The sequence below is a fragment of the Rhipicephalus microplus genome, chromosome X (assembly GCF_043290135.1).
Source record: "Rhipicephalus microplus isolate Deutch F79 chromosome X, USDA_Rmic, whole genome shotgun sequence".
NCBI lineage: Eukaryota > Metazoa > Arthropoda > Arachnida > Ixodida > Ixodidae > Rhipicephalus > Rhipicephalus microplus.
Genome location: NC_134710.1, coordinates 371,752,295 through 371,779,815, shown reverse-complemented (window position 1 = coordinate 371,779,815; position 27,521 = coordinate 371,752,295). Strand labels below are relative to the sequence as shown.

Here is a 27,521-nt window from a genome sequence, read left to right as displayed (position 1 = left end):
AGCCCCGCCTCACTTGGGGGGATTCCGTCAGCATCTTAGACGCTGAGGATCCTGGTGTCACTTCCATCGCCTCCGGTGGACCCTCAGAAGCTAATGGAGGTTTGTCAGAAGAAACAGGTGTCTCAGTTGTCTGTGTGGTCCCTGGGGTCTGATGAAGTTCGACCTCCGGGACGTGAGAGGTTGGCGCAGCCTGTGGCTGCTTGGTGGGGGGCAACGATGTGCACGCATCAGCAAAGCTGTATTGCGTGCCCACCGTCACTAGACGCCGCCCGGCCCCCCGGCGCGCTGCGTCAGCGTACGTTCTTCCGGAGAAGAGCAACACCTTCTTCCGGGCTTCAGAGAATGTGATGTTTTCCATTACTTTTATCTGGATAATTTCCTTTTCCTTTTTGAAAATTTCACATGTCCGCGAGTACGCTGCGTGCGGCCCGTGACAGTTAGGGCACTCTGTTTGCGCGGAAGTACAGCTCTCTGTTGGGTGCTCATGATCACCACATTTTTGCACATGTTTGTTTTCCGTGACAGGTATTCGACCCATGTCCATATTTCTGGCATTTGTAGCACCTTCTAGGGTTGGGTATGTAGGGGCGGACTTTGCAGTGAAGGAACGCAGCTTTCACGGACTCTGGCAGGGTGGAGCGGTTGAATGTTAGTACTATATGAGGCGTCACCACTTCTTCATTGTTTCGCCTGATGGTTATCCGACGGATGGCTACTACGCCTTGCTCTCGAAAGCCTTCAAAGAGGTCAGCTTCAGTTTCTCGCATCAGATCCCGTTGTGAAATGACGCCTTGAACAGTGTTAAGGCTGCGATGGGGGGAGATAGACACGTCCAGGTGGGCGAACTGCTTCTGTTTAAGGAGAGTGTTTGCATGCTGTTTCAGGCTTACTTCAACAAGAAGATCACCGGATGACAGTTTCTTTGCGTCGTACTTTTTGCCTATTAAGTTAGCAAGGGTTTTAGCTATCAGGAAAACCGACAGTCCTGCAACTGAGACGTTATCTGCCAGAGAGTGTATGACTAAAAAGCGTGGGAAGTGGTCACAATCGCTTCTGGTTCGTTTGTAGCTTTCATCGGTGCGGTTCCTTTTCAGGGACCAATCATTCTAAGGGGGGAAAGATTTTGCCATGTGGTGCATTTCATGTTCGGCGGCGATGGTGACCACCCACCACCGAGCCCAACAGGGGGACGCTACAAGGTAGAACACTTGAAGGCGCCAGTAATACATCGCCGCTATAACCAGATATAACTACCCAAGGTTGGGTAATTACACAAGGTTAACCCTTGCCGCCAGGAAATTTGGAAGTAAACAGAAGAGAGTAGAAGACAGGACAGATAAATAGTAAGAGATAAAGACGAAGATGTAGGGAGAGAGAGAGATAGGAAAAGGCGACTGCCGATTTCCCCTGGGTGGGTCAGCCCAGGGGTGCCGTCTACGTGAAGCCGGGGCCAAAGGGGTGTGTTGCCTCTGCCGGGGGGCCTTAAAGGTCCAATCACCCAGCGTCAGCTCAACCCCCAAAATCCCCTTTTCCCCGGACACGGCAAAGCCACGCACGGCTAGGCGTGGGAGGGAGTCAAAACTTTCCCGTTAGCTCGGGTCTGTGGTGTCGCTACACACCAAACGCCTACTTGCGCAGGTGCCCCTGCGGGGGTACTTGTATTCAGGAGCACCTTAAAAAACTCCAGGCACTGATGGGGAAAGGCAAAGTACGCCCGTGTACTTAGATTCAAGTGCACGTTAAAGAATTCCAGGTGGTTTAAATTGACCCGGGGTTCTCCACTATACGGCGGGTCTAATGATGACATCGTGGCATTGGCAAAAAACAAACGGAAATAAAATGATGTATTCGGAAGACATAAAAGCAAAAAAAAAAAAGAAATGGACATAGATGACTGTATTTAGAAAAAAACAACAACTTAAAGATTTAGCATTAGCTTCTCGCATTGTTATGTTGTTGCACATTTGTTTGTAAAATTAAATCGGAGAAGAAAAAACACACACCAAAAAGAACGCTAAGTTTTATTGAGGTAGAGATAAGTTGACGAGTGAAAATTTAACGAAAAATAAGCTAGAAACGAGGATGCTATCGGGAAACGGCCAACGAATGACATCGATGCAATAGTGAATCATTCTGCAAACTACTGCACGCTATTTAAAGTTAGCGTACAATGATGATTGATAATTCTATTGATAGCATTGTAATTACTCGCTAGCGTAAGTTACTGACAGAAATACCCATTTATTCGTGATTGAAGTAAACTCTGCGTTTGTGTTGAATTAACAAGTGTGAGTGAAAAAGGTATGAATTCGTGAAGTAAAACTTCGAAATCATGGCAACAGCATTACGAGTCTAAAGGCAGTTTAAACTAGTTATGTGTTTAGAAAGCACATCAAGAAATACAGACAGTTGTATCACTGCCCATGCACCTTTTTTTACATAACTATTAGGACTGGTCATGACAGTCCGGTGCTAATAAGAATATCTATGAGAACTATAGCACTGCAAGAAGCCGGAACATGCAGAAAACAATGCGTTGTGGTGGTCAAAAGAAACGGAATACACTCGTTGAAGACAGAAATGGGACAGGTTAGTTCAGCTTTATACCTATAAAAATTAAAAAAAGCAACGATCAACGTGGCAGCGGAAGGGGGTTAGCCATTCACGTGCGACATATGACATATTACTCTTTGGTCGTGCAGTGCGTGCAATACGTATCATTCCAAATATGTGTTTACAATAGGCGCTTAATTGTTAATAATCATTACCGCCCTAGATGCGAAACTTCATACTTCACTCGGCCTGAGAGGCACTCTTTCACCCTGAAAAGAAAAACGAGTACGTAATATGAGCTGTTGGAAGCGTCAAGCGTCCGTTCAATGTATCGTGGAAGGACTCGTAAACAATGATAAAAACAGTGATGCCTTGAATTCGACTAAATCACCTTAAAAATCGTCATGAGCACTGCAACAACAGAAGTGTTTTGTAAGAGCCAAACTTGGCAGTGTTGAAACTACCGCAATTGAATTAATTTTGCTGTAAGGAGTAAAATAACGTGAAATAATTTTGTTGACTGACAGTTTTGTAATTCAGCTAATTATTACACGCCAGAAATTACTACCTTCGCAATTACTTTTAGCTAAAACGTAACGCGCCCGCTGCATTATATGGCATAAAAATGGCAAAAAAAAACAAAAGCCAAGTGTGAACAGGTTAGTCTGATGTACCAAACTGAAAGCGTGAGATTGAGGTAGGCACGTATAAAAGCAACGTAGCATTTTAACTCGGATGACATTAATAATGGTGCTTGAATAACATTTCTTGCAGTAATTTCAGAGTAAGTTCATTACTTTTCCAAAATAATTACAAAGCACTTTCGTTACTTGTCGAAATGAACGATTTGTAATGTCACTAATTTTTGTCAGCTACATTGTACAATACAATATTATTACAAATTTCGGACATTCTATAAAGGTAATTCACAATGTTATTTGTTATATTTAGGAGTGTATAATGTCATTTGTAGTCCCAACAGTCGCAGGGCGACTCCTCTTCGTGATCTTTATCATTGTTGCATGAGGGCACGCATTGTCGCTTTATTAAACATGGAAATAACCGTTGAAAGAGTTTAGTATCAATGGTTGAGCCGACATGTCCGCGGATTTGGCGAAGACGAAAGAGGGGAAGAAAAAATAGCACAGTATCGTTTCGCACGACTGATCGGGTATCAGGATGTTTCCTGCGTTGCATTCAGCCTGATCTTACGCATGCAGTATTGAAAACGAAAAAAGAACAACAAACAAAGAGCATCGTGAGCCTCAGCTGCTTCAGGGGCCCTTTTAACGGTGATGATGAGTGGGGTGAATTGCTTAAAAAAACAATAACACTGTAACTGGGTAAAACACGGCCATTTCGGCCTCTTTTTAGGTACACTGTGTGACTCCGCATTTCTTTGTTTACTTTTTTTAAGGGGCGTGCTGCAAGTCTGCGGAAATATTTGTAGGTCTCCTGATTAATATTCTTGCGACGCAGTGCAAGCAACTCGAGCAAACACTGTGGTGATACTCCCTTAATAGCTTCAAAAGTATTGAAGGACTATGTTTCAAAGTTAAGTTGGCCCAACTTGTACATAGTCGGCGTCAAAATTTTAGAGACCACTGGCTCTGAGAGTATTTTGAGCTTCCTGAAAGTTGGAAGTTTATGACTATTCGGTAGCAGCTGCACAGTACACGATGTGGGCGCGCATTAGAGCAGCGAGGAAATCCAAATTTAAGGCTGCCTGGCGAAAGAGCGAGAATATTCTTCTTCTTTTGTTTTGCGGTCTGTGACCTTTTAACATTCATGTGAGAGAGCGCAAACAAAAATGGGGTGGAGGAAGGCGAGACTGAAGCTTTGAATGAAGAAGGGAAATATTACGAATTTTTCCCGGTGAAGAGAACTTCGATCCGCGGCCACCTGAGCCGTGTTTTTGATGACCGGCCTGAAATTCTGGCCTCACAAAAGCGTACCACCCAGCCACACGCTGGGATGTGCGCAGCAAAGTGTGCATGTCTTTTCATTAGTTTTTTTTAACCTTTAGTGGGCGCTTCCTTTGGATGGCCTTGATACACAAGAATTCACATAACTGCATCAGCGAAGTCTATTCCTTTTGCACAGTACTGAAATAAACACTGCAGATTAACCTCTAAATTCTATTTCAGTTTAAGCCTTCTTTGTAATTTTATATTTTTTACGCTTGCCTGGTGGTAGTTGGGGTGGTGAAAATCTTTTTACAAAAGAGAGGTCTAGGGCCCCTTTAGCGGTCCCTACATACTAGGTAGAATCCCTGTTCTCGGACTCCAAGGGTTAAAGCCACCGTCCTGGTTTTCTGGACCAAGGCCTGCTTGGCCTGAAGGTCCCAGCAGCCGAGCAGGGCGGCCTCCCAGCCTTCTCTCTTAGGGTTTGCGTTAGAAGTAATGCGAAGGGGGTATGACACATGTGCGTCAATTTTCTTGGGTCCACATTGGTTTTTATCTCGCTTTATCTAGTAATAACGATGTTAGACTCATCAGCTCTACGGATTACCTTCGCAAAACAAACATTGCCAAGAAGCGCAGCCGATCGGCGAATCACCCGTAGAAGTTGTGACTGCGAGATTGTTGCGCAATTTATCGCGTTGTGATTTCTGGTCTATAGCATACGGCGACGCCCCAGCCCCGGCTGAATACCATAATGAAGAAATTGTTGCCCGGTGGACTGATTAGATGAGTGCAGATGCTTTCGCGATTATTTGTTTCGAACCGGGTTGTATGCCGGAGATAACGAGAAGCAGTAACTCATTTCAGAGCTTCTCTGAGTGACCGATAATTTTTTTTTCAGATCATGTCAAGCAGTAAAAGAAGGTAAGTCGCAAATTCAATGTACATTTTTATTCAGCTGATCAGCAATAGAATGTAAACAAGGAATGACTTCAGCATTCCAGTAAGTGCAGATTGTCTTCCTTAGCGCATGCACACTGTTAACATCACCTGACGTCTTCTTTAGTTTTAAACGAGGGCGTTGAGGAGGAAAGGCAGCTTCTTTCAGGCGTTCTATCCTTCATTTATTGAACTAAGAACTCGTTAGATCGATGCTCTACCAATCGAGCCATGTTGGTGGACATCTTCTCGTCCACTTTATTGAGAATAGCTCTGCAACTAAACCTAAGAGTGTTGGTGCTCCTTCGTACCTCAGTGGCTAACGCCTTGCACTCGCAAACCTAAGAGTGTTAGCTAGCGCCGCTCACAGATATGCCCGAACAAGTGAACGGAATGTCGACCGACCCCGTAGCTGATCTGGTATATCACTGGAAGCGCCATTTTGATGTTCCAGGTCAGATGCCTGCTGCCGGCAGGTTGTTTTTTTCGTCCACGCTACTTTCTGCACAGTTATGTCGTAACTACTATACAAATAATATCCCCTATACTTCCCGTGGCTTGTTTGTCTGCTGGTTCTCATTAAGGTTGCGTCAAGCCAAAAAAAAAAAGAAAGCTCTGATGTTGTCCTCCTCGCATTATTTGATAGCAGAAATTAATATAGCATGAGCAAAGCGTCGCGGTTCCTTTTCTTTTGCCGCGAAATTTCCATTAGCGAAAAAACGTTGACTTTCTAATTACGGTGCAGCTGCGGATGTTCGAAGGCGAGCTGTCTGATTTTTTTCTTTGTACTTTCTGACCTCAGCGAGGCCTGCACCGCTGCTGTTCGAATGCGTAAAGTCAGTAGTCTGTTCCTGCGACTACAAATGCGCGGAGGCGAGTGCCATCTCGTGGTGTTGCAAAAAACCCAGCACTGCGTGCGGCTGCGCGTCTTCTTCCAACTTGACGTGTGGCAGTGGTCGGTAAGTCGGATTGAGAGGCATAAAACGTAACAAAAAGAAGCACGCCACAGCCTTTTCACCATTGCGAAGATGGAAGGCAGCGAAGCTGATATGGCGATCTGGTGTAGTGCATATTGGGATAGTGAATTTATTTATTGTGATTATTGACTACGTCGAGTGAATAACAAGCTATCGACACAGATCCTTGCTTTTTTCATGCGCATGACGCTTATTATCTCATCAGAGGTCTCAAAACGAATTCCTGTAATACAGAGTTTCTGAAGCATGTTAGTCCCAAGAAACCCCGCTATAAGCTCCATTAAAGGCCAAGAAACCTCCCCCCCCCCCTTCCCAACACCGTCGCTTTCATAGAAGCATATTTATATCGGTTCACGCTACATTCTCATGCAATTCAAATCAAACGAAGGGTATAACAAAACTTTTTTTCACTGACATGCAACTGAACTACTTTCGTTGCACCAAAAAATCTATGCGAGACTCAGGCGCCAGCCACACGTCGGCTGCTATGTTCAGCCGATGCCTGTGCCTATTTCTCAGATATGCTTGCGTCAAAAAACCTGCTCACAAGCAGACGTTGTTGAAAAAGGCTGCAGAATGACCACTGCCTTATCTTGGGCACCTACTTTCAAACAGGAGAAGGGCACATGGTGATATTATAAGGCAAGCGCAATAGATTAACCACGCCGCCCGTTTTAAGAGTGTTCGTTTACAACCTGCTGGTGGGATTTATTGTGCAGCTCGCGTGTTTGTGTTATGCACCGAGATGTACTTAGTGGCAATTGGACGTGAAAAAATGGAGGTTCTCTAGGCCGATCGCACTCGGGTTCACCATTTAGGTGACTTGACAAGCGTGGAACCAGGGAAAATTTATCAGTGTCTCGCGAAACCCGGGGAGGGGCTTGCGGAACCCACTTTGAGAAAGAATGCTGCAGCGGAAAAAAAAGAAACTTGGTTGTTTTGAAAGTACAAATTTGTACGTCGTGCGTTTGTTATGCAAGTGGTCTTATCTTTGAGGCATATACATCACCTCAACGTGCCATGTCGGTGAGATCACAAACCATTGTGTTGACTTTTAGGCCACGTGCATTTTTTGATGCTGGATTGTCGTATTAGTCGAGTTAATCGGTTTGCCGAAATGTGTTGCTCTACGCGTCTGCTGCCCGAGGACGCAATCCGCCGGGACCTGGATATATAGAGCCTCGTTCTAAAGGGACACTAAAGAGCAAACATATTTTTCATGCATTAGTAAAATACAATTTCATAATACCAAAAACACCACTTTTACCACGACACGACGCTTAAGCGATAAAACGCGCAAAAATAAAATGCAAGTGACGACGCCGACTTGGAATTCTCACATAAAACACTGTGAGGTAAGAATCTCGAAGGCATCTACAGGGTCCTACGTAGCTTCCAATCGATAAAAACAAAGTACACTGTAATCTGTATGTGCAATATTCAGCGTACAAAGTTTCAGAAAACTTCATCAAGTCTATGCCACAAAAATGCCGAAAATACATTTTGAAATTTCTTACGTCACGCACGGAAATTTAGGCGCGAAATTAAAAAAATGAAACCTTCATTTTCTCCGCTAATAATGAACGGATGATAGTGAAACGTATGACAATAGAATTCTTGGAGTACGGTGTGTTAATGTAAACCAAGTCAGTGTCCCTCTTTAATGTACTTTTTAAAGGACAACTAATGTAAGATTACACGTTCACGATATTGGGGCAGCACTCACCGAGTCCTCCTTGAGTATCTGCGGCAGGCGTGCGATGGCGTGCTTCGTGAGAGCGGGTATGTGCGGGTGCTCGACCTGGATGTTGCAGTGCTGTCCGCGGAAGTCCTCGTCACCGGAGCGCGTCAGCGACACCACCTCGAGGCACTGGTCGTAGTCGCCATAGTCCGACATGGTCACGTCCAGGATGCCAGACGGGGGACGCCCAATGGAGTCCAGCACTGGGTGCGCAAACACAACGGGAAACAAACTTTCATTTGTTTGACTCGGAACAAACCAGCAGATAGAGACGGGAGCAAAATAACCGAAGTTTTCCCGTAATGATGTTGTAAACAGTGCATACCCAGAAATTATGCAAAAAAAATGCACTTTTTTAGTTTTACCACTACGTACACTCACGAATGAACTTAACGAGATGTTTATTCAGGTTTTAAGTAGAATGTTAAAATTGTTTTTATTAAAAATTTATCCCATGTATCAACACGTTAGCTATCTATTTATATATCCCTTTTGATGGTACTTAAGCCAACCACCAAAATGCCTGGAAAAACTTTGTAGACTGCTGACATGCGGATTTTTTCTACCTTTGAATGTTGCGTATAACATTTTTTTTCAAAAATAAAGGTTGCATCTGTGAAATGTGACTTCGGGACCACTTCAACGGTGTTTGGTCTAGGGTTGCATTTATGTGAATGTTGATAACTTTTCTACGACCATTCATTCGGAGCAACCCACTATTGATAGGACAGAGTTTGAATGAGAGGAAGGACTGAGGGAAGGTTAATTAGAAAACAGACGTCCCATGAGCAAGGGGACGGGCAGACTCGAGAAGGAAAAGGAGTTTGGAACCGAAAAAAAAGCAGCACAGACGTTGTGAAGCACCTGACGAAACTTCATCCGCAATAATGCGTAGATACATAGGTAAATAGAAAAATGAGCAAAAAATAAATGAGTTATTCATAAATGTGAAATATAGAGATCACATATACAACTGAACTGTGGCTTGAAGAGGCTTCATAATACCATAGTTTAGTGATCTCAGATAAAAGAAACATAACAAAAACAAAGAAACAAATAAGACTATTCATAAACATGATATATTATAACAAGATGTTGGCGCACGAATAAGGCTCTGGTTACCAGATAGATCTTGAAGGGTTCGAGCGTACAACAAGGTAGAGAAGTGGGCGAGTTGGATTTGCTGTATCTTGTGCAAAATCGGCACAAATTGGGCGAGGTATGTACTGTGTCTTATTCTCGTGCTCCGTTCTTTTTGCGCTGTTTTCGTACAAGAGCGCACAGCACACATGGTTTACCTACGTATGCTTAACAACGTTTTCTGTAATACGAGGACGATTAAAAAAAACACACACGTCAAACAACATGCTCTCGCAGTAACCTAACAATATCAATAATACGTGACCCAATAAAATATCAAAATGCAAAAATTATGTCCCTAATAATGTCTCTAGCGAACAGATAAACTATACGTCACGTGGAATAATTACGTATAGGCGGTAGAACAAACAACACAACTACATAAATATATTAAGTGACGTTGCATGTATTGCATGTAATAAGTGACGTTAAAATAACAGAAACATTAAACACCTTAATTAGGACCGAGAATGCTGCCGCTGATTGTCTACGTATTCATAGGTGTATTTGTCCTTTTTGAGACTTACGAGACAAGTGAGCGACATGCTTTTGGTACACCTCGCAGCGCCCTCAAGTCCATTGCACTATCCTTGCAGCCAAATGCGTCTATTGAGTCTGAGCAGCATTCACCCTAAGAAAAATAAAATAACTAAAGTACAACTACACAAAATACACTTGTGAACGGGACTGCCGGTAATCCTTAGCCTTGCTGAAACTTAAGTTATGACAAAGAGAATTCATTTTCTCCTCGAAACGTTACCACAAATCTGTAGGCGCACTCTTTATTTACTCCTATAGTTAATCATCAGGTACTGTTTTACTTCAGAAACCAATGTTAAGCCACGAAAAAGATTTATTATCAGAGAATCTACGCATGGGCTGCTCATACAGGCCGAGAGACAAGTATAGAAGCACGGTTTTCCCATTTCGTTCCAAAGTGTGTTTAAATTCACGACGGTATCTGTAAAAGAACTGGTTCTTGGGCGAGCTGGTGCTTATAAGTTTGCTAAACACGTTATTTCAGGGGCCGTGCTTTAAACACGAAGAAAGGACACAGAAGGGCTAAGACATTTATTGACGGTAAAAACAGGCCCCGCCGTGGTGGTCTAGTGGCTAAGGTACTCAGCTGCTGACCCGCAGGTCGCGGGATCGAATTCCGGCTGCGGCTGCTGCATTTCCGATGGAGGCGGAAATGTTGTAGGCCCGTGTGCTCAGATTCGGGTGCACGTTAAAGAACCCCAGGTGGTCGAAATTTCCGGAGCCCTCCACTACGGCATCTCTCATAATCATGTGGTGGTTTTGGGACGTTCAACCCCACATATAAATCAATTGACTTGACACGGAATGAGTCGTCACCTTTTACAGAGGCAGCGCGCTCGGCTATACCATGCTTTCTTCATTTAGGTGATCTTAGCAGATGGCGCCGGCAGTCAGGCATTGTGAGAACCATAACACTTTTCAGGGACAGTTATTTAGCACTTCGTACAGTCAGGGAAGAAGCTGCATCACTGTTTTACTAATTTCGTTGATTAAAGTACAAGAATAACAATAAAAAAGGAGACGCGAATGCGCCTGCGGGCTGCGCACAAGAGGCAGCGGAACAATCCAACCACGTACGTCACAGGGACGCCTTTGCATGGTGGCGCCACGGTATGTCCTCGCGCCCAATAGACAACCAACAGAAAATGATGCCAAGTAAAGAGCAGGTTATGTTATTGCTAGTAGTTGTAATGTTATTGTGAAAAAATAAAAGTGACGAAAAGATTACGTGTGCGTCGATTTCAACTCGCCCACGTTTCCACCCCATATCGATGTAGCATCACGTCACAGCATCTCCTCTGGCTAGTACGCCCAGTCTGCTTATGAGGCCCCCGAGGAGAGGAGTGTTCTGGGATGAGATTTTTTGATACTTAATGCGCAGAGGTGCATAATAAGGGTTTATTCCAGCGTAACTTACGGAGAGAAGACTGGTCAGAAGGCCAGTATGTCCCATTACATGTCAGCCCGTTTTTCATCACAGGGTCGTTAGTCAACGATAGCAGCAACGTGAAACCAGGCGTTGAAAGTTATGGCTCCCCAGCGAAGAAAGGTTGGCGTAGCGATGTCGTTTGCTTACAGAAAGGTATTGACAACGAGCACTGTCAAGCCGATTGTGCAAAATAAAATTGTTCTTGCGGATAGATGCTATCATCAACCACGTTGTGCTGCAGTGATTAATGCGCAGCCGTTAGATATTCGTTTTGGAATGGAGCACATTCAGGCTATTAAAAAGAAAAAAAAACACTTTTTTTTGCTATAACAATACCCATGATCAATGCACACGCGTATTGTTACAGTGGGAAATTGTTTAGTTTTTGTTAGGTCCTCCATGACAGACATTGCTTGCAGACAGAAGATTGTAAATATTATAGTAGTGAGCTAATGACTACAAATTTTTTGAAATGGAGAGATTTAACAAAAGATAACGTTCTCCCGAGTCTTGAGAAATCTGTAAATTTCAGTGCGAGATGAGGCGTCCTCGCGGCTTTAGAATGCATTCCAGAAATAATGCAGTGCTAGTAGGGGAGAAAGAATAGAAATAGAATTGATAGATTTTTGGGTTTTAACGTCCCGAAACCACCATATGATTATGAGAGATGCCGTAGTCGAGGGCTCCGGAAATTTTGACCACGTGGGGTTCTTGAACGTACACCCAAATATGAGCCCACGGGTCTACAGCATTTTCATAATAGAAATAGAATAAACACAAAATATAAACTCGGAACCGGAGCACACCGCTTTTCTCACCGCTCTTTGATGACCTTTGCTGTCAAACAATGCCGGACCAGTTGGTGCAATCTTTGATTGGACGGCACAGTGTCAGCCAATCAAAGTGCTGTCGACCTCAATGAGTCGTCCAATCACAGTGGCGCCCAGCTCATAAGCCGATAGGTGGCACATACCGGACATTTACACACATATGGTGGCGGGAGAGAGGTGCATATGTGTAGTCGTAATACATACATAAAAATTGAGGCGCGTGTATGAGTTATAAACGCTCAGTACATTCGTCGACAGACGATGGGCAATATGCTGCAATTCTGTGAGTTCATGTCGTCTGGTAAAGGCTGCATTAAAGATATAAGGTCCAATTGAACCAGAAAGCATTGCGTGTTTGCATATTATTTGATATACACAATACTTTTTGTAACATCCGGTTATTGGACGCTGATAACGACGTGTTGGGACGCTTCGCCCACATGATAATGTCCGACAGACATGTTTTTTGTGTTTTATACGTGTTCTCATGGAGGAAAAAAAAGAGGAACACTTCAAAAGGCATTGTGCCTATGATAGCGTCACTAACGCAAACTGAAATATTGAAATAAGTTACCGCCATTACGGCCGCTCGAACGGCTGTAGCGACTATTTATCTGGAAATGCGCAATACTGATTCAGGGAAAGTTGTGTTCCTGGCCCCGAATGAGCGGTAGAAACAGCACTGAGATGTTCGCAGGCACAAAGTGGAAACGGCTCCCACGTGACTGGGAAAATTGGATATCGTTCTGAGCAACCAATCTCGATCGGCTACGGCAATACACGACAAATGTGAACGAAGTGGTTGTGGGAGACGCAATTTGCCAACATGGCGCTTGAGAAGACAGCCGGCGAACACAGGTCAAGATCGGCAGGCCGCTGCGGCCAGCGGTGTTCTTGAAGAGGGGCCTCACTGCGCAGAAATCCACCCACTGCTCTGTTTCAATAAAACTCATACTCCCTCCATCTATTTCATAGCCGTCCTCGCATGCGTTCCTCATGTTCGTTGGTAACCATTCCATCGCTACAGTTTTGCACTGGTTGCTGTGCGATGGCCAATCGAGGGTTATTTCTTTCGTTTAATTTCAACAGAATGTTGGGTATTTGTTTGTTCCCTGACCCATTCTGATTTTGTCTGATCTTTACTATATGAAAACGCTAGAAAAAGCTCGTTTTTCACTAATTTCACTAGCTGCGTCGATGGTACTGTGCGAAAGTTCAAAGAGGAGGATAACAAATCAGCATTATTAATTTTCGGCTCGTGTGGGAATCGAACCAAGGTTTTTCGGCGTGGCAAGTGTGCGTGTGCTCCCATCAAAGCAAGGTCGAAAAAAAAACACCATGCGGATGTTACGTAGGTAAGGCTAAGAGTGCCATTGAAACACGCAACGCCATGTGGCAGAGCCATAGAATCAGCCTGGGCGTGAAAGCATACGAATCACGCAACGACGGGTGCGTTTAAAGGCCCGCCTATTACAAAGCACCCAAGCGTAATTAATTAACGTTACCAAAGAGACCATCAACAACATGTTCATCTGCGCAGGTGCATGTGATGCCTTCACGGACGAACAGTGGGTGGCTCGCAAACTCCCAAAAGAAAGAATGCCTCGCCGCGGTGGTCTAGTGGCTAAGGCACTCGGATGCTGACCCGCAGGTCGTGGGATCGAATCCCGGCTGTGGCGGCTGCATTTACGATGGAGGCGGAAACATTGTAGGCCCGTGAGCTCAGATTTGTGTGCACGTTAAAGAACCCCAGGTGGTCGACATTTCCGGAGCCCTCCACTACGTTGTCTCTCATAGTCATATGGTAGTTTTGGGAAGTTAAACCTCACATATCAAAAGAAAGAATGATGTCTTGGCAGGAACTTCGCGCATGTAGGTACTTACTTGAAAAGGCGCACTGGAACAGTTTGAAACAGCCAGTTTGCACGCGCACAGACTTTCTTTTCTTGTAACAAGGTTTAGGTGTCCACCGAGAGGCGTAACTGGGCTAGTATTTGAGAACGTGACGAGAACAGGGTCCAATAACGCTAACGCGTTGTGCTCTTCCTGAAGGTGAAGCTTAAGCGACATCCAAGTTTCTAATGCTTGAAACGTCACTTTAAAGGTATCATAAAAGGGTCACATGCCACGCAGAGTGCGAGAATATATAGGCGAACGGAAATGTCTGATTAGAAGTTGTTTAGTGCGCTACGTCAAAGAGAAATCAGCATATTATGAATGCGAATTGTAATCGAAGGTAAAGCTATAGGCGCCTGGTAGCATACCTGAGGAGCCGCACGGGTACAATCTAATCACCTTATTGCGCTTGACTGCGTAAGTCTGGCACCATGCTATATAGCCGGCGGCAAAATGACAGATAGGTTACGCAGATGCTGCGCGAGAAAGAGAAAGGCAAATCAACGGAAACTGGCAGCCACGCTTAATACGTGACGTGCTTAATACTAACATCGACGTCCCGATCATTCGAAATATGCCGGCGTCACGGTGCACAGCTGGCCGATCCACGGCTTCGGTCATGCGAGCCACGTACGGACGCAGCGGGTCGTGTCACGTGCGTGCCAAGCCGCATTCAAATGAACCAATGCAGGAAACAGCGTACAGAAGTCGGGCATGTGTACTCCGCTTCTGGCAAGACAGCTTTGCAAGGGAGCCTTCCGCCTTCGCTGGCGTTCTCTTTTTTTTTTGTCTGTGGCTCTTTTTTTTACTGAAACTTTTTCTAGTGCGTGTTTTATCCCGGCCACCCTTTCCTTTTCTGTATTTCGCCGCTAGTGTGGCGTGCACGAACGGAGACAAGAGCTTCCTTGTGCAAGGGCGCTCCTAGTCCGTCCAAGGTCAGCCATGCATCTATTTACTTCCAGCGAGATCAGGTGGCTGTGACCGTAAGCGTGCCGCCAGGCCCCGACTTTTATACAGAGGTGTGCAATTACACATACCGAGGTCCGCTCCCTCGTCCGCGTGCCATTGTTAGTTCGCCCGCTTTCGCCATGTCGGACGTCGCGTGCGTATACGTCCCGAATGAGAGTGCTTCAGACACGTGTTGAACTGAGAGATCCGGTGCAATTACAACCTCTCGGAGTGAGACGGAGGTTCGCCCAACAGCGACTGAGCGCATTGCAACTCATTACAAAAGCGACGCTGGCGAGAAACCATTGGACAGGCATTAATCGTTTCCGGAAAGAACTGTGCACTTCATGTCCAAATTCGAGAGGAAGCATTCGGAACAGCTTCCTACCAAGATCATAGTGAGAGCAAGTGCAGAAGCTGCACCTTGTAGCGGACATTAAGTATATGTCCGTCAACATTGGGCTGCGTCCCCTAACGGCTGTTCTAGCAATGAACCCACACTTGATTATAAGACGCTACAGGTGGCGCAGCGTCCAGTGGTCTCTCGTGTCTGCACGTCTGTTCCTATAGTATGGCTTAGGTCCCAGCGTCGATTGCATGGTGTCAGAAGTATCGGTTACACATTTTGACGTATACTATCCCGTCAATGAAGATGAAAAACACTCAATGCGCAGCTTTAAGCAGGCTATACAGCGGGAAATCGAGCGTTCAAAGAAGCCAAGATGAAGCTGACCACTTCATTAGCGCAGAAAAAAAGTCACAGCTGACCATTATACTTTGCCATGAAGAGTGGCCTTTGAGATTGCATACCTATGCCTTTGCCTTTTGCATACGCTATGGACGCTGTTGTGTGTATATATGCGCGCGTCAACTACAATCCACGGCTACATGGTACGACAAGAAATCACGCACAGTACACAAACGCAAAAAGCTGGACCACAAAAACAACTGAGCGTTTCGCACGCCAGCCTTTCTGTGTGTGATCTCCTCATAACTACTTTTCTGTAGTTGTTCTTTCTTTCTTTCTTTCTTTCTTTCTTTCTTTCTTTCTTTCTTTCTTTCTTTCTTTCTTTCTTTCTTTCTTTCTTTCTTTCTTTCTTTCTTTCTTTCTTTCTTTCTTTCTTTCTTTCTTTCTTTCTTTCTTTCTTTCTTTCTTCCTTTCTTTCTTCCTTTCTTTCTTTCTTTCTTTCTTTTTTTCATTCTTTTTTTCGTTATTTATTTATTTATTTATTTGAGTGCACGCAGGATAGCAAACGGGATACAACCTGGTAAACCACACTGCTTTTCTTTCCGTTTTTTTCCCAACGTCTTTTAGAGAATTTTCAGAAAATGTTGACGGGATTTCAAAGAACGAGGCTAAAGGAGCCCGTCCGTTATATTCTCTGACAGTAGCAGCGCAAATACGTCGCAGATTTTCAGAGGACGTTGTTGGGAGAAACGAGATCGCGAGGTAACCACGGCGCCTTAAACAGAAAGGTTCGTCACTGAAACAGATGGTAACAGTGAAAACTGTTTTGTATCACAAGAGGTGAAACATAGCCAACAACCTGATGCGATAATTAAAGTGAATTGAAAAAAAAAGCAGATGGCAAAGTTTTTGCTTAAGTGCAGAATACAAAACCAAGTTTACGAATATACCTTTTCCGTCCTGTTTTTTTCTAGATAAACGATTTGTATTCTTTGCCTTTTTAGTATTTAGTAACCATGACCATTCGAAAATCTTTTTAACAGCTCTTCTGCTGATCATTAGCAATCTTACCGAGTTTCTAACCTAATGATCACACAACTATTATTATTATTATTATTATTATTATTAAAGTTGTTGTTGTTGTTGTTGTTGTTGTTGTTGTGACAGACGTTTTCGAACCGTGCAGCCCTATTAAACTACCCGCAAAGCAGTAATGATTGGTAAGTAATTGTATATTATAGGCTACCGTTACCCTCTTAATATTTGTACATATTATATAACTCGTACAGATTCCACACAAACAGACGCACAATGCAGAGTACGTTAGTAAGATATATATATATATATATATATATATATATATATATATATATATATATATATATATATATATATATATATATATATATATATATATATATATATATGCAACCCTTTAAACACGAAATACAGCCTTAGAGGCTGTGCATAACTATTTATGCATGGATGTCAATTATTACGCAACATATTTCGAATTACATCACCGTTATGCAATAGCCAGCGAGGCATATGTAGCGTTTTTTTGTTGCAGTTTTATTTCGTCTGTGATATAGTTTGTCAATAAAGACATGCTGTCAAATACGCGTACTGCCCATACGCTGATCGAGCAGACATACAATCATGTTGCGGTCCAAGCATTATCTCGTACGTTACAATGATTTTTATACGCAACGCTGAACGATATTAATTTACAAACAATGCTTGTTTCAAACGGTTCAGGTACCACTGCAGCCTTATCTGATCTTGCGATTTATTGCAAAAGAGCTTGCTTACCGCTTAATTAACATAATACCGGAGGTTTTTATTGCATTCTGATTACAAAGCACGCTTGAGTATTAAGAGACTCCAATGAATATCAAAACAAATTAGGTTCTTTAAAGGGCATAAAACCTGATTACACGGGTGTTTGTGTGTGTTTTCCCTCGCCGAGCTGCGGCCGTGGTGGCCAGTTTGTTCTTTAGCGGCACGAAATTTAACACAAAATTAGGTGTGCAAGTGAAAAATATTAAGCTTCAATTCATCATAAAAAAGGTAATACTACACCATTTATTTAAAAATTCTCAGAGAACGGTGGTCGTTTTTAGCTGTGCAGCGAGATCGATAGCGGAGGTTGTTTTGAAAAAGCGTAAAATAAATAATAAATGGTGTTTGTAACTTACATTTCTTCGCCATCGCGGTAGTGGACAGGTCATTTTTTTCTACAAATGGGGGAAAAACGAATAACATACCATATATCAGACGAATCATTTGTGGATGTGCTTCACTTAGTTCTATGAAGGGCTGAGAAGCGGATGGTAAAAGAAAAAAATTGAAACACAAAATTAAATGAAGAGAAAACGTGGTCACAACGGGAAAGCTTATATGAGGGCGCGGGTTATGTGATTGAAGCATTCAGAAGCGTAAACATACATACTTTATATTCTCACTAGAAGTCATGATACAGCATTGTCAAAGATATAGATTCAATTATATATCAATAGTGGTGCGACGCCACGTGAATCCTCTATTCGAGGTTTCTGCGACTTCTGTGAGCTGTATAACAATTACGTCATAAAACTCGACGACGACCTGAGACGCCTCTGCATGAAAATTGTACTTCGACAATGGTATAAAGGTAAGTGTTAAACTGGAAAATTTTGGTGATAAATTTTTAAGAACACATATCAAGTGTGTATTGATCAACTAAGCGGCCTAGCAATAAAAAAATCAACCTGTCGAGCAAGACGTTTCGACAACGTTGACTTGACTCCATTAGAAGCCTGGCTCATACAAGTCATTTTGTATTATTGATCTTGTCGAAAGATAGGATTCACGGGTTCAGGCCGTTCTTGTTAGCCGCTGCTCAGATATATTCACATCTTCCTGTGACGCGTTTGTGTCATTCGAATAAACCGCGCACGTTATAACAAATATATATTGCGTGGAAGTACGCCCCGCCGCGGTGGTCTAGTGGCTAAGATACTCGGCTTCTGACCCGTAGGTCGCGGGATCGAATCCCGGCTGCGGCGGCTGCATTTCCGATGGAGGCGGAAATGTTGTAGGCCCGTGTACTCAGACTTGGGTGCACGTTAAAGAACCCCAGGTGGTCGAAATTTCCGGAGTCCTCCAGTACGGCGTCTCTCATAATCATATGGTGGTTTTGGGACGTTAAACCCCACTTATCAATCAATCAATCAATGCATAGAAGTACGCATCAGATGTGTTAGCGTTGCACTTCACATTCGCCTACACGGACTTCAGACAAGGTCTTTACAACCGGTTTTTGAACACTACCTTGAAAAGACTGCAGTGAAATGCGTTGACGCTCACTAATAGGATGCCCAACTTCTCACAGTTGCCGGTAGGTGCTGATAAGCGAATTCCAGCGGCTTCTCAAACAGCACACGACACATTTTGGCTTCCCAATGGCCGTGAACTAATTGTAGGCGGTGGTCACTCAAGGTTCAGCTGAATTCTCATTAATCACTGCAGTAAAGTTACTTGTCTGCAATGCTGGTATTTTGCGCTTGTTGCGGTGTGCCCCACTCTCTTTCTTTATTTTTTCTTGTCTGCCCCACTCTGTTTTTTTTTCTGGTCTCCTCTCTATTTAGTTTGTCTATGACCATCAAGCTAGTGGGCATGGTGTCTCTTTTAAGCATGGTGTCGCTATCCCGTTTCTTTCTGTCTATTTGTAGTGATTTTATACAGTTGCATGAATAACAGTATAACAGTTTTATACAGGATTGAGATGCGTTTTTTTACATATTACCATGCCCTGCCGCATAATACCAGAATAAGGGGATACAATGTAAGAATACGGGTGGAACAGCTCTTAGTAATAGGTGAATTTAGTTGACACCCTCCTGCATAAAGTATCAATTTATTTGACAGTATATAGCGCTTGTCCCTGTTTGAAGCTTTAGTCCTCCACAATTTATTTTCAAGGTGCAACATTTTTCAACATGAACATTACGGAACGCACATATATGCGATGTGGTAATGTCAAACAAAAATCAATCTCCAAATCTTGAACCTGGTGATAATGTCAATTCAATGTGACATGCTAACAAAGGGAAAAATTCATCAGTACTTTCGAACATCAGACGCATTACAAAATTTGTACAAATCATGATCTCCTGGAAGGCGGCAAAGGCCCTGCCTCATACAATATCCGCAAAGGTGATTTCCACGACGAGAAGCGACCTAGTAAACCCACAGTAAAAAAAAAAAAACATGCAGCTCCAGTGTAAGACAAGTAAGACGCACGAAAGTGCGCAAAAAAAAGTAGAGAATAATATATATATATATATATATATATATATATATATATATATATATATATATATATTATAATAGAGGTGTTGTACGTCGAGAAAGGTTCAGACGTAGCTTGGCAAAATGTCCTTTATCAGGCAGGTCTGGCTAATGGCGAGCGGCGTGTGCGAGCTACTACTGCAGCCACCGATCATCATTGTCGTCTTCATTACCAGCAGAGCGTCCGTTATTCAGATTCATTACAATTACTCCCCGCGAAATAAGGAGCCATCCTGGCGACCTATGGACAAGTAAACACGGGAGGGTCGTAGCAGGGCTTAAGTCTCGAGACGTGGACAATTTCCTGGCCACGACGACGTTGGTCAGAAGATGGTTCTAGTGGCTTGATGAGGTAATTCACCGGTGACGTTTTTTGTAGCACACGATATGGGCCGTGATACTTGGGGACCAACTTGGTAGAAAGGCCAGGTATAGCAGAAGGGACATGCAGCCAGAAGAGTGAACCTGGATCGTAGGAAGTAGTGTTATTTGATGCGTCATGGTGGTGCTTTTGGCATCCTTGGTCTTGGGTTGTGAATGATCTTGCCTGTTGGCGGCATTCTTCAGCGTATGTAGCGGCTTGAGACAAAGTCGTGGACTCTGAGGAGTCAGGTTTGTACGAAAGAATGGTATCCATAGTGCAAGAAGGTTCGCGTCCGTAAAGGAGGAAAAAAGAAGGGAACCCAGTAGTGCTTTGAATGGCGGTATTATAAGCGAACGTGATAAACGGGAGCACTCGGTCCCAATTGGAGTGGTCTGACGAGATATACATAGACAGCATGTCACCAAGGGTGCGGTTGAAGCGCTCTCTCATTTCATTGGTCTGGGGATGATAGGCGCTTGTAGTGCGGTGAACGACGTGGCACTCACGCAGCAATGCTGTGATGACGTCTGACAAGAATACGCGACCACGATCACTCAGTAACTCCCGAGGTGCTCCATGACGTAATACGATGTCGTGAAGAACGAAAGTCGCAACGTCTTTTGCTGTAGACGAGGGAAGGGATGAAGTTTCGGCATGACCGCGTGAGATGGTTGACGGCAACTATGATCCAGCGGTTACCGTCAGCAGTGTTGGGAAGGGGACCATAGATATCGATGCCGACGCGGTCGAATGGTCGGCATGGGCATGGCAAGGGTAGCAAGGTACCGCTAGTGTGATAAGGGGGAGTTTTTCGTCTCTGGCACGTCGAGCAGGCCCGAACGTTTTGTCGTATGAAACGGTACATGCCACGCCAGTAATATCGGAGACGTATGCGAGAATAAGTCTTCAGGAAACCTGCGTGGCCACATTGGAGGTCTTCATGAAACGTGGAACAAATTTCGGATCGCAGATGACGTGGAATCACGAGTAGCCACTGACGTCCACCGGGTGCGTAGTTGCGTCGGTACAGCACGTCGTCGTGAGTGGCGAAGTGCTCGACTTGCCGACGCAACGTGCGAGAAGGGGGGGAAGCCGTCCGCCCAGCCAGGATGTCTACAATCGAAGCAACCCAAGGGTCCTTGCGTTGCTCAGATGGCATGTCGGCGATGGTGACGGCAGTTGCATCACAGGTTAGACTTTCGCAGCAGTCCGGGTCAGGAGGTAGAGGCGAACGGGATAGGGCGTCTGCGTCCGAATGTTTCCGGCCGCAGCGATAGACCACGCGAATATTATATTCTTGAAGGCGTAATGCCCATCGGGCGAGGCGACCGCTTGGATCCTTCAGTGACGACAACCAGCAGAGGGCGTGGTGGTCAGTCCCGACGTCAAAAGGGCGCCCGTACACGTAAGGTAGAAATTTCTCTATCGCCCAAATAATGGCGAGGCATTCCTTTTCAGTGACAGAGTAGTTGGTTTCGGCTTTGCTAAGAGTTCGGCTTGCGTAGGCAACCACGTACTCTTGGAAGCCGTCTTTCTTCTGTGCAAGAATAGCGCCTAGCCCGACACCACTAGCGTCGGTGTGGATCTCTGTGGGTGCCGATGGGTCGTAGTGTCGCAGAATAGGCGGCGACGTGAGGAGGCGGCGCAGTTCATTGAAAGAGTCGTCACAGGTGGCAGACCAGGCTGAAAGGTCTCTAGAGCCGGCGAGGAGCTTGGTCAAAGGAGCGATGATCGTCGCGAAATTGCGGACGAAGCGCCGGAAGTAAGAGCAAAGGCCTATGAAGCTTCGGAGCTCTTTCATAGTGGTCGGTTTGGGAAACGCTGAAACGGCTGTAAGTTTGGCAGGGTCAGGAAGAATGCCGTCTTTTGAAACCACGTGACCAAGGATCGTAAGCTTTCGAGCGGCGAAATTGCACTTCTTCAGATTCAGTTGCAGCCCCGCGGCTGAAATACACGCGAGGACTTTCTCGAGGCGGGTTAAATGGGTTGCGAAATCAGTTGAAAAGACGACAATATCATCTAAATAACAAATGCAAACGTTCCATTTGAGGCCTCGAAGGATAGAGTCCATCATCCGCTCGAAAGTAGCTGGCGCGTTGCAGAGGCCGAAGGGCATGACTGTGAATTCGTAAAAGCCCGTCGGGCGTGATAAAAGCAGTTTTTTCACGATCGGCCTCTGCCATGGGTACCTGCCAGTATCCAAAGCGCAGATCTAAAGAAAAGAAAAATTCGGCTCCCTGTAGGCCGTCCAAGGCATCGTCTATGCGTGGCAGCGGATAGACATCCTTGCGCGTGATTCGGTTGAGACGCCGGTAGTCCACGCAAAACCTGATGGATCCGTCCTTCTTCTTCACCAACACAACTGGAGAGGCCCAGGGACTGCTTGACGGTTCGATTATGCCACGTGTCAGCATGTCGTCAACCTGTTCATTGATGGCACGGCGTTCGGTAGTTGACACGCGATATGGACGCTGCCGTAATGGCGTCTCTTGACCGGTATTTATACGGTGAACAACAGATGACGCTCGACCTAAGGAAGGCTGATTGTGGTCAAACGAGGCTCGAAAACGCTGTAGGAGCTTGATCAGCTGTTTGTGCTGCCCAGGCGTGAGGTTACAATCAATGGACTTGCGGAATACATCCAAAGGTTCATTGGCGTCAGTTGCGGGTGTAATGGCACAAGTCGGTAAAAATGGCTTGTCTGGATAGATCGGGTCTTCGAAAATACAATTTAAGGTCTCGAGGCTTCCCAGACACTCACCGCGTAGCAGGATGTACGGACAAGCAGAAACGTTGCACGCATAAAGTACCACGGAACCATTGGAAAAGTTGATGATGGCAAACGGAAGGACAGTGGTTCGGTGTTGCGCACTAGCTATAGTTGGTTGGAACAGGAGCGTCGAGTTAGTGGCAGCAGGGGAAAACACAGGCACTAGGACGGCGGACAACGGCGCGATGCGGACGTCAGCTGCAGCAAACACTTCCGAGGGACTGTGGTGGTCGATATCAAGGCACGGATTCGTCAACGTGAGTTCAGCACGAGCGCAGTCAACGAGGGCCTGATGGGTAGAAAAGAAATCCCATCCTAGTATGACGTCGTACGATGAACGTGGGAGAACAACAAAGTTGACGGCGTACCAAACATCTTAAATAAGAACGCGTGCTGTGTACTGAGCTGTCGGCGCGATGAAATGGGAGGTGGCTGTACGCAGAGCAAGATTCGTAAGCGGCGTTGTAACTTTTCTCAAATCGCGACACAGTTTTTCACTAATTACAGAAACGACGGCGCCTGTGTCGACAAGTGCACGTACAGCAACACCTTATACATCAATTTCGTTGGTCGGACAAAGAGGAGGTCTTAGAAAGTTCGACGACGACACAGTTCTTGCCTCCGGAACTGCAGCTGCCAGTTTTCCTCTCGAGCGGGGCTCGTGCGCCGAAGCATTGGGGAGACAGATCGGCGACGGGGTGGTAATGACTGGCGAGAATCGACGGGGCGTCGTGGGGACAATGAGTTGGTTATAGGAGAAGATGGTCGCTGGGAATTCTGCGCAGCCTCGTAATTTGCAGAATTCTCATGGTCTGGAGGCTGGAAGTTGCGACGGCGACAGTAGCGTGCTATATGTCCTACGAAACCGCATGCGAAACAGATGGGTCGATTATCCAAGGTGCGCCATGGGTTAACGACAGAAGGTGCAAGGGGCGAAACGGGATGGGGTGCCGTGTATGTAGGCAGCGTCGTAGGGTAGGAGGACCCGGTGCCCCGGTATGCGCCAGAGATAGGTGGGGCTGGGGGTCTAGCAACGACGGCAGCGTAGGTCAGCGGCGTAAGGACAGATGGCGATGGAGGCAGTGCCTGCGTGACCTGTGTCTCGATGACCTGGCGTAAACGTGGGTCTAACGAGGTCACTGGCGCGGATGCTTCGGCCACAAGAGAAAGCTGACGCGTAACTTCCTCACGAATGAATTGCTTGATTTGGGGCAGTAAGACGGTGTGATCAGCAGCGACGTCGTGTACGAGGGCGGAAACTTCAGCCGTATCTTCTGCGGCCCTGCGCGTCGAGACACGCTGCTTACGCAACTCGTCGTGCTCCTGACAGAGCTGGACAACATCGGTGACGGTCTGTGGATTTCTAGCGACGAGCATCTGGAAGGTGTCGTCGTCAACTCCTTTGATGATGTGCTTCATTTTGTCGCATTCGGTTAGAGATTCATAGACGCGTTTGCAAAGAGACAAGACATCTTCAATGTAACTCGTGAAGGTCTCGCCCCTGCGCTGGACTCGACTACGGAGACGCTGTTCCGCGCGAAGCCAGCGCACAGCGGGACGACCGAAGACCGCGGCGATGGTGGTCTTGAAGGCGGACCAGTTGGTAATTTCGCCTTCGTAGTTCTTGAACCAGAGGCTGACCACATCAGCGAGGTAAAAGCGCACGTTTGTGAGCTGGTCGCAGGCGTTCCACTTGTTGGAAGCGCTTACGATTTCGTACTCGGCGAGCCAGTCCTCGACGTCTTGTTCATCGTTGCCGCGAAAAATTGGTGGGTCGCGTTGCCGAGGCGCGCCAGTACAGTAGACTATCGTTGGTAAGGCAGCTTGAGAAGGGCCAGGAGCAGTCATGGTGAACGATGAGGGTAGCGTCCGATTGCGAAGTTCCAGGTTGATGGGAACCCCGGCACCTCCACCACTTAAAATAGAGGTGTTGTACGTCGAGAAAGGTTCAGACGTAGCTTGGCAAAATGTCCTTTATCAGGCAGGTCTGGCTAATGGCGAGCGGCGTGCGCGAGCTACTACTGCAGCCACCGATCATCATTGTCGTCTTCATTACCAGCAGAGCGTCCGTTATTCCGATTCATTACAATACACACACACACACACACACACACACACACACACACACACACATATATATATATATATATATATATATATATATATATATATATATATATATATATATATATATATATATATAATATGCGTTCGTGTTGCATTCAACAGGAACAGTGAAGTCGCAAAGGATGCGAAATACCGATCAATCACCTTAAGATACACTGACACTTTTGACAATTCAATACAATTGTTTTTGGCACGACACAGGTGTCTCCGCTCTGCATTGTGGCCCATATACAGAAGTGCCGTTTTCTTTTTGAATGTTAGTGATGTTTACTCTATATACAGGGGCATCGAATAAACGACAGGTGTTTTTTTCCGATTACATGGTGTGTCTTTAAGTACCCACACTTTGTGGATTGAGTCGTAGCGCATGTTTTGTTTCGTCCCACAGCGCATTATTTCCCAGCCAAGTACCGCGTGAATAGGTCGCGCAGGCTGGGCCACTGCCAACAAATTTCCCTCACGGGTCGCAGGCGTTGTTGTCCAGAGACGGATACATAGCCGTGTGTGTGATCGGTCTCGCTTCAAGAACACGACCACTGTACAGTGGCCGCAGTGTCACGCCCTTCGCGAGTCAGATCGGCTAGAAAAAGCTCGCAACACCGACACCCAAAAGCGGCGTCTGGCCGACGTACGCGAGCAAGGTTCTATGTACATGTTACCGTCTCTAAGCTGTCTGTCGCTAACCTTTGGTTCATTTTATTACCCTTCCCGGTGACAATCATTTCCGATGGCATACCTCTAACGCACTCGCCGTATGTACAGTTGATGACCCGGCAATTTGCGGATTATGACATAGTTGTTTCTCTTTAAGGGTTCATTATGCGGTACTACACACGCTAGGCGAGAGCGTTTATACGTCACCACAAGAAAAGGTGACGTATAAAAGTGACGCAAGTGAGTGAAATATGTGTACTGTCTTTTCGCTCAAACATCAGTGAGGTCTGGGATTGGTTTTTTAGTGTCGTGACCAAAAGATGACGTGTAATCTATATGTTGACAGTTATTTCACATCACAAGGTATTTAAACGATTATCTGTTGCCATTTTCCTTGAAACGAAAGGAGCGTACGACAACTTTTTTCATGACGCCATTGTCGAAGTCAGTGAGACAGTGGGCCTAGGTGGTCAACTGTATTGTTGGACACGCAGTTGTTTGCAAGGTCAGACTTTATTTGTGAACGCAGCAGATGGTGCAGCCTCCCAACACTGTATACGCATCGTGGAGTTCCCCAAGTTGACGTCTTGAGTGCAGCCCTCTTCAATCTTGTTCTTAATGGTCTTGTGAAAAAAAAGACAACCGAGTGTGGTGAAGCTATCTATGTATGCTGAAAACATTTGCGTCTGGGCGTCTAGCGTGACAAGACCTAAGTTACGCGCAAGGCTTCAGAAAGCTGCGAAGTTGGTATCGGTGTACCTCAATGAACAAGGTCTGAAGATCTTCACAGCAAAATGCGCATTGGTTGCTTTTAGGCGAAAGCCAATGAGACAATGCGCTATATCTATCAACGGCCATGTGACACCACAAGTCACGACGCGCAGATTTCTAGGCGCATTCATTGGTAGAGACCTCTGCTGGGGCCCAAATGTTGTCTCCTTGAAGGAGGGGCTGACTGACATTGCGAACTTATTCAAGTATCTTGGAGAAAAAACCTGGGTGTCCTCAGTACATACAATGATGCAATGGTACACGACGCTTTCTCTCGGCTATTTGCGGTACAGCTTGCCTGTTCTGACTAATACCAGCAAAACCAGCATTCGCACTCTCGAAAGCGTCCAGGCTATGGCTCTGCAAGTTTGTCTGGAGCTACCACGATTTTCGTTAACAGCTGAGACAATCGCGATTGTAAATCTCCACCCACTCAATACGCATGTCGTAATGAAAGTGCGCAGAACACACCTGAGGCATCTTACTCGTTCCCATGGCCATTATCTAGCCTCACTGCCAGAATACCAACCTCGTGCCTCATTTTCCCAGGCAGTCTTGTCTATTGCACACGCATACCTACTAGATATACAACTCCATCCATAATACTACAACCCCGTGGTGTATTACTCATCCGCAGGTTCAACTCAGGGTTTCAGGAATACGGTAAAAAGCCCTACTCTAGTCTATAGTGCTAAAGCAGCTTGATCTTCTCTTGTCGTATGTGAAATACAGTGAACATAACCATCTATATACTGACGCTTTAGCTACCATGAATGGGTCTGCAGCATCGGTGATCTTTCCTGCAACGGTGACAACGAAGAAGATACGGCTATCTCACCAGACGACATAGACAGCTTCGCAACTTGCTGCTCTGCTTAGCGCAGTTAAAGTCATTGAACATCAACAAGCCAAGAAATA

The 27,521-nt window shown here is 45.4% G+C and overlaps 1 protein-coding gene across 4 annotated transcripts in view; it reads right to left on the bottom strand.

Annotated features, from left to right (window-relative positions):
• LOC119161079 (nose resistant to fluoxetine protein 6) overlaps positions 1 to 27,521 on the bottom strand; it is a 265,186-nt gene that overhangs the window by 126,363 nt on the left and 111,302 nt on the right. For 2 of the 4 annotated variants that reach the window (XM_075879976.1, XM_037413410.2), the window contains exons 2-3: positions 17,784 to 17,822; positions 8,100 to 8,317 (exon numbers count right to left, since the gene is read on the bottom strand). In XM_075879976.1, the coding sequence (XP_075736091.1) occupies positions 8,100 to 8,317; positions 17,784 to 17,822 (257 nt within the window). Of the gene's footprint in view, positions 1 to 8,099; positions 8,318 to 13,937; positions 14,110 to 17,783; positions 17,823 to 27,521 lie in introns of those variants that run through there. The other 2 variants (XM_075879977.1, XM_037413411.2) reach the window with 2 other exon arrangements.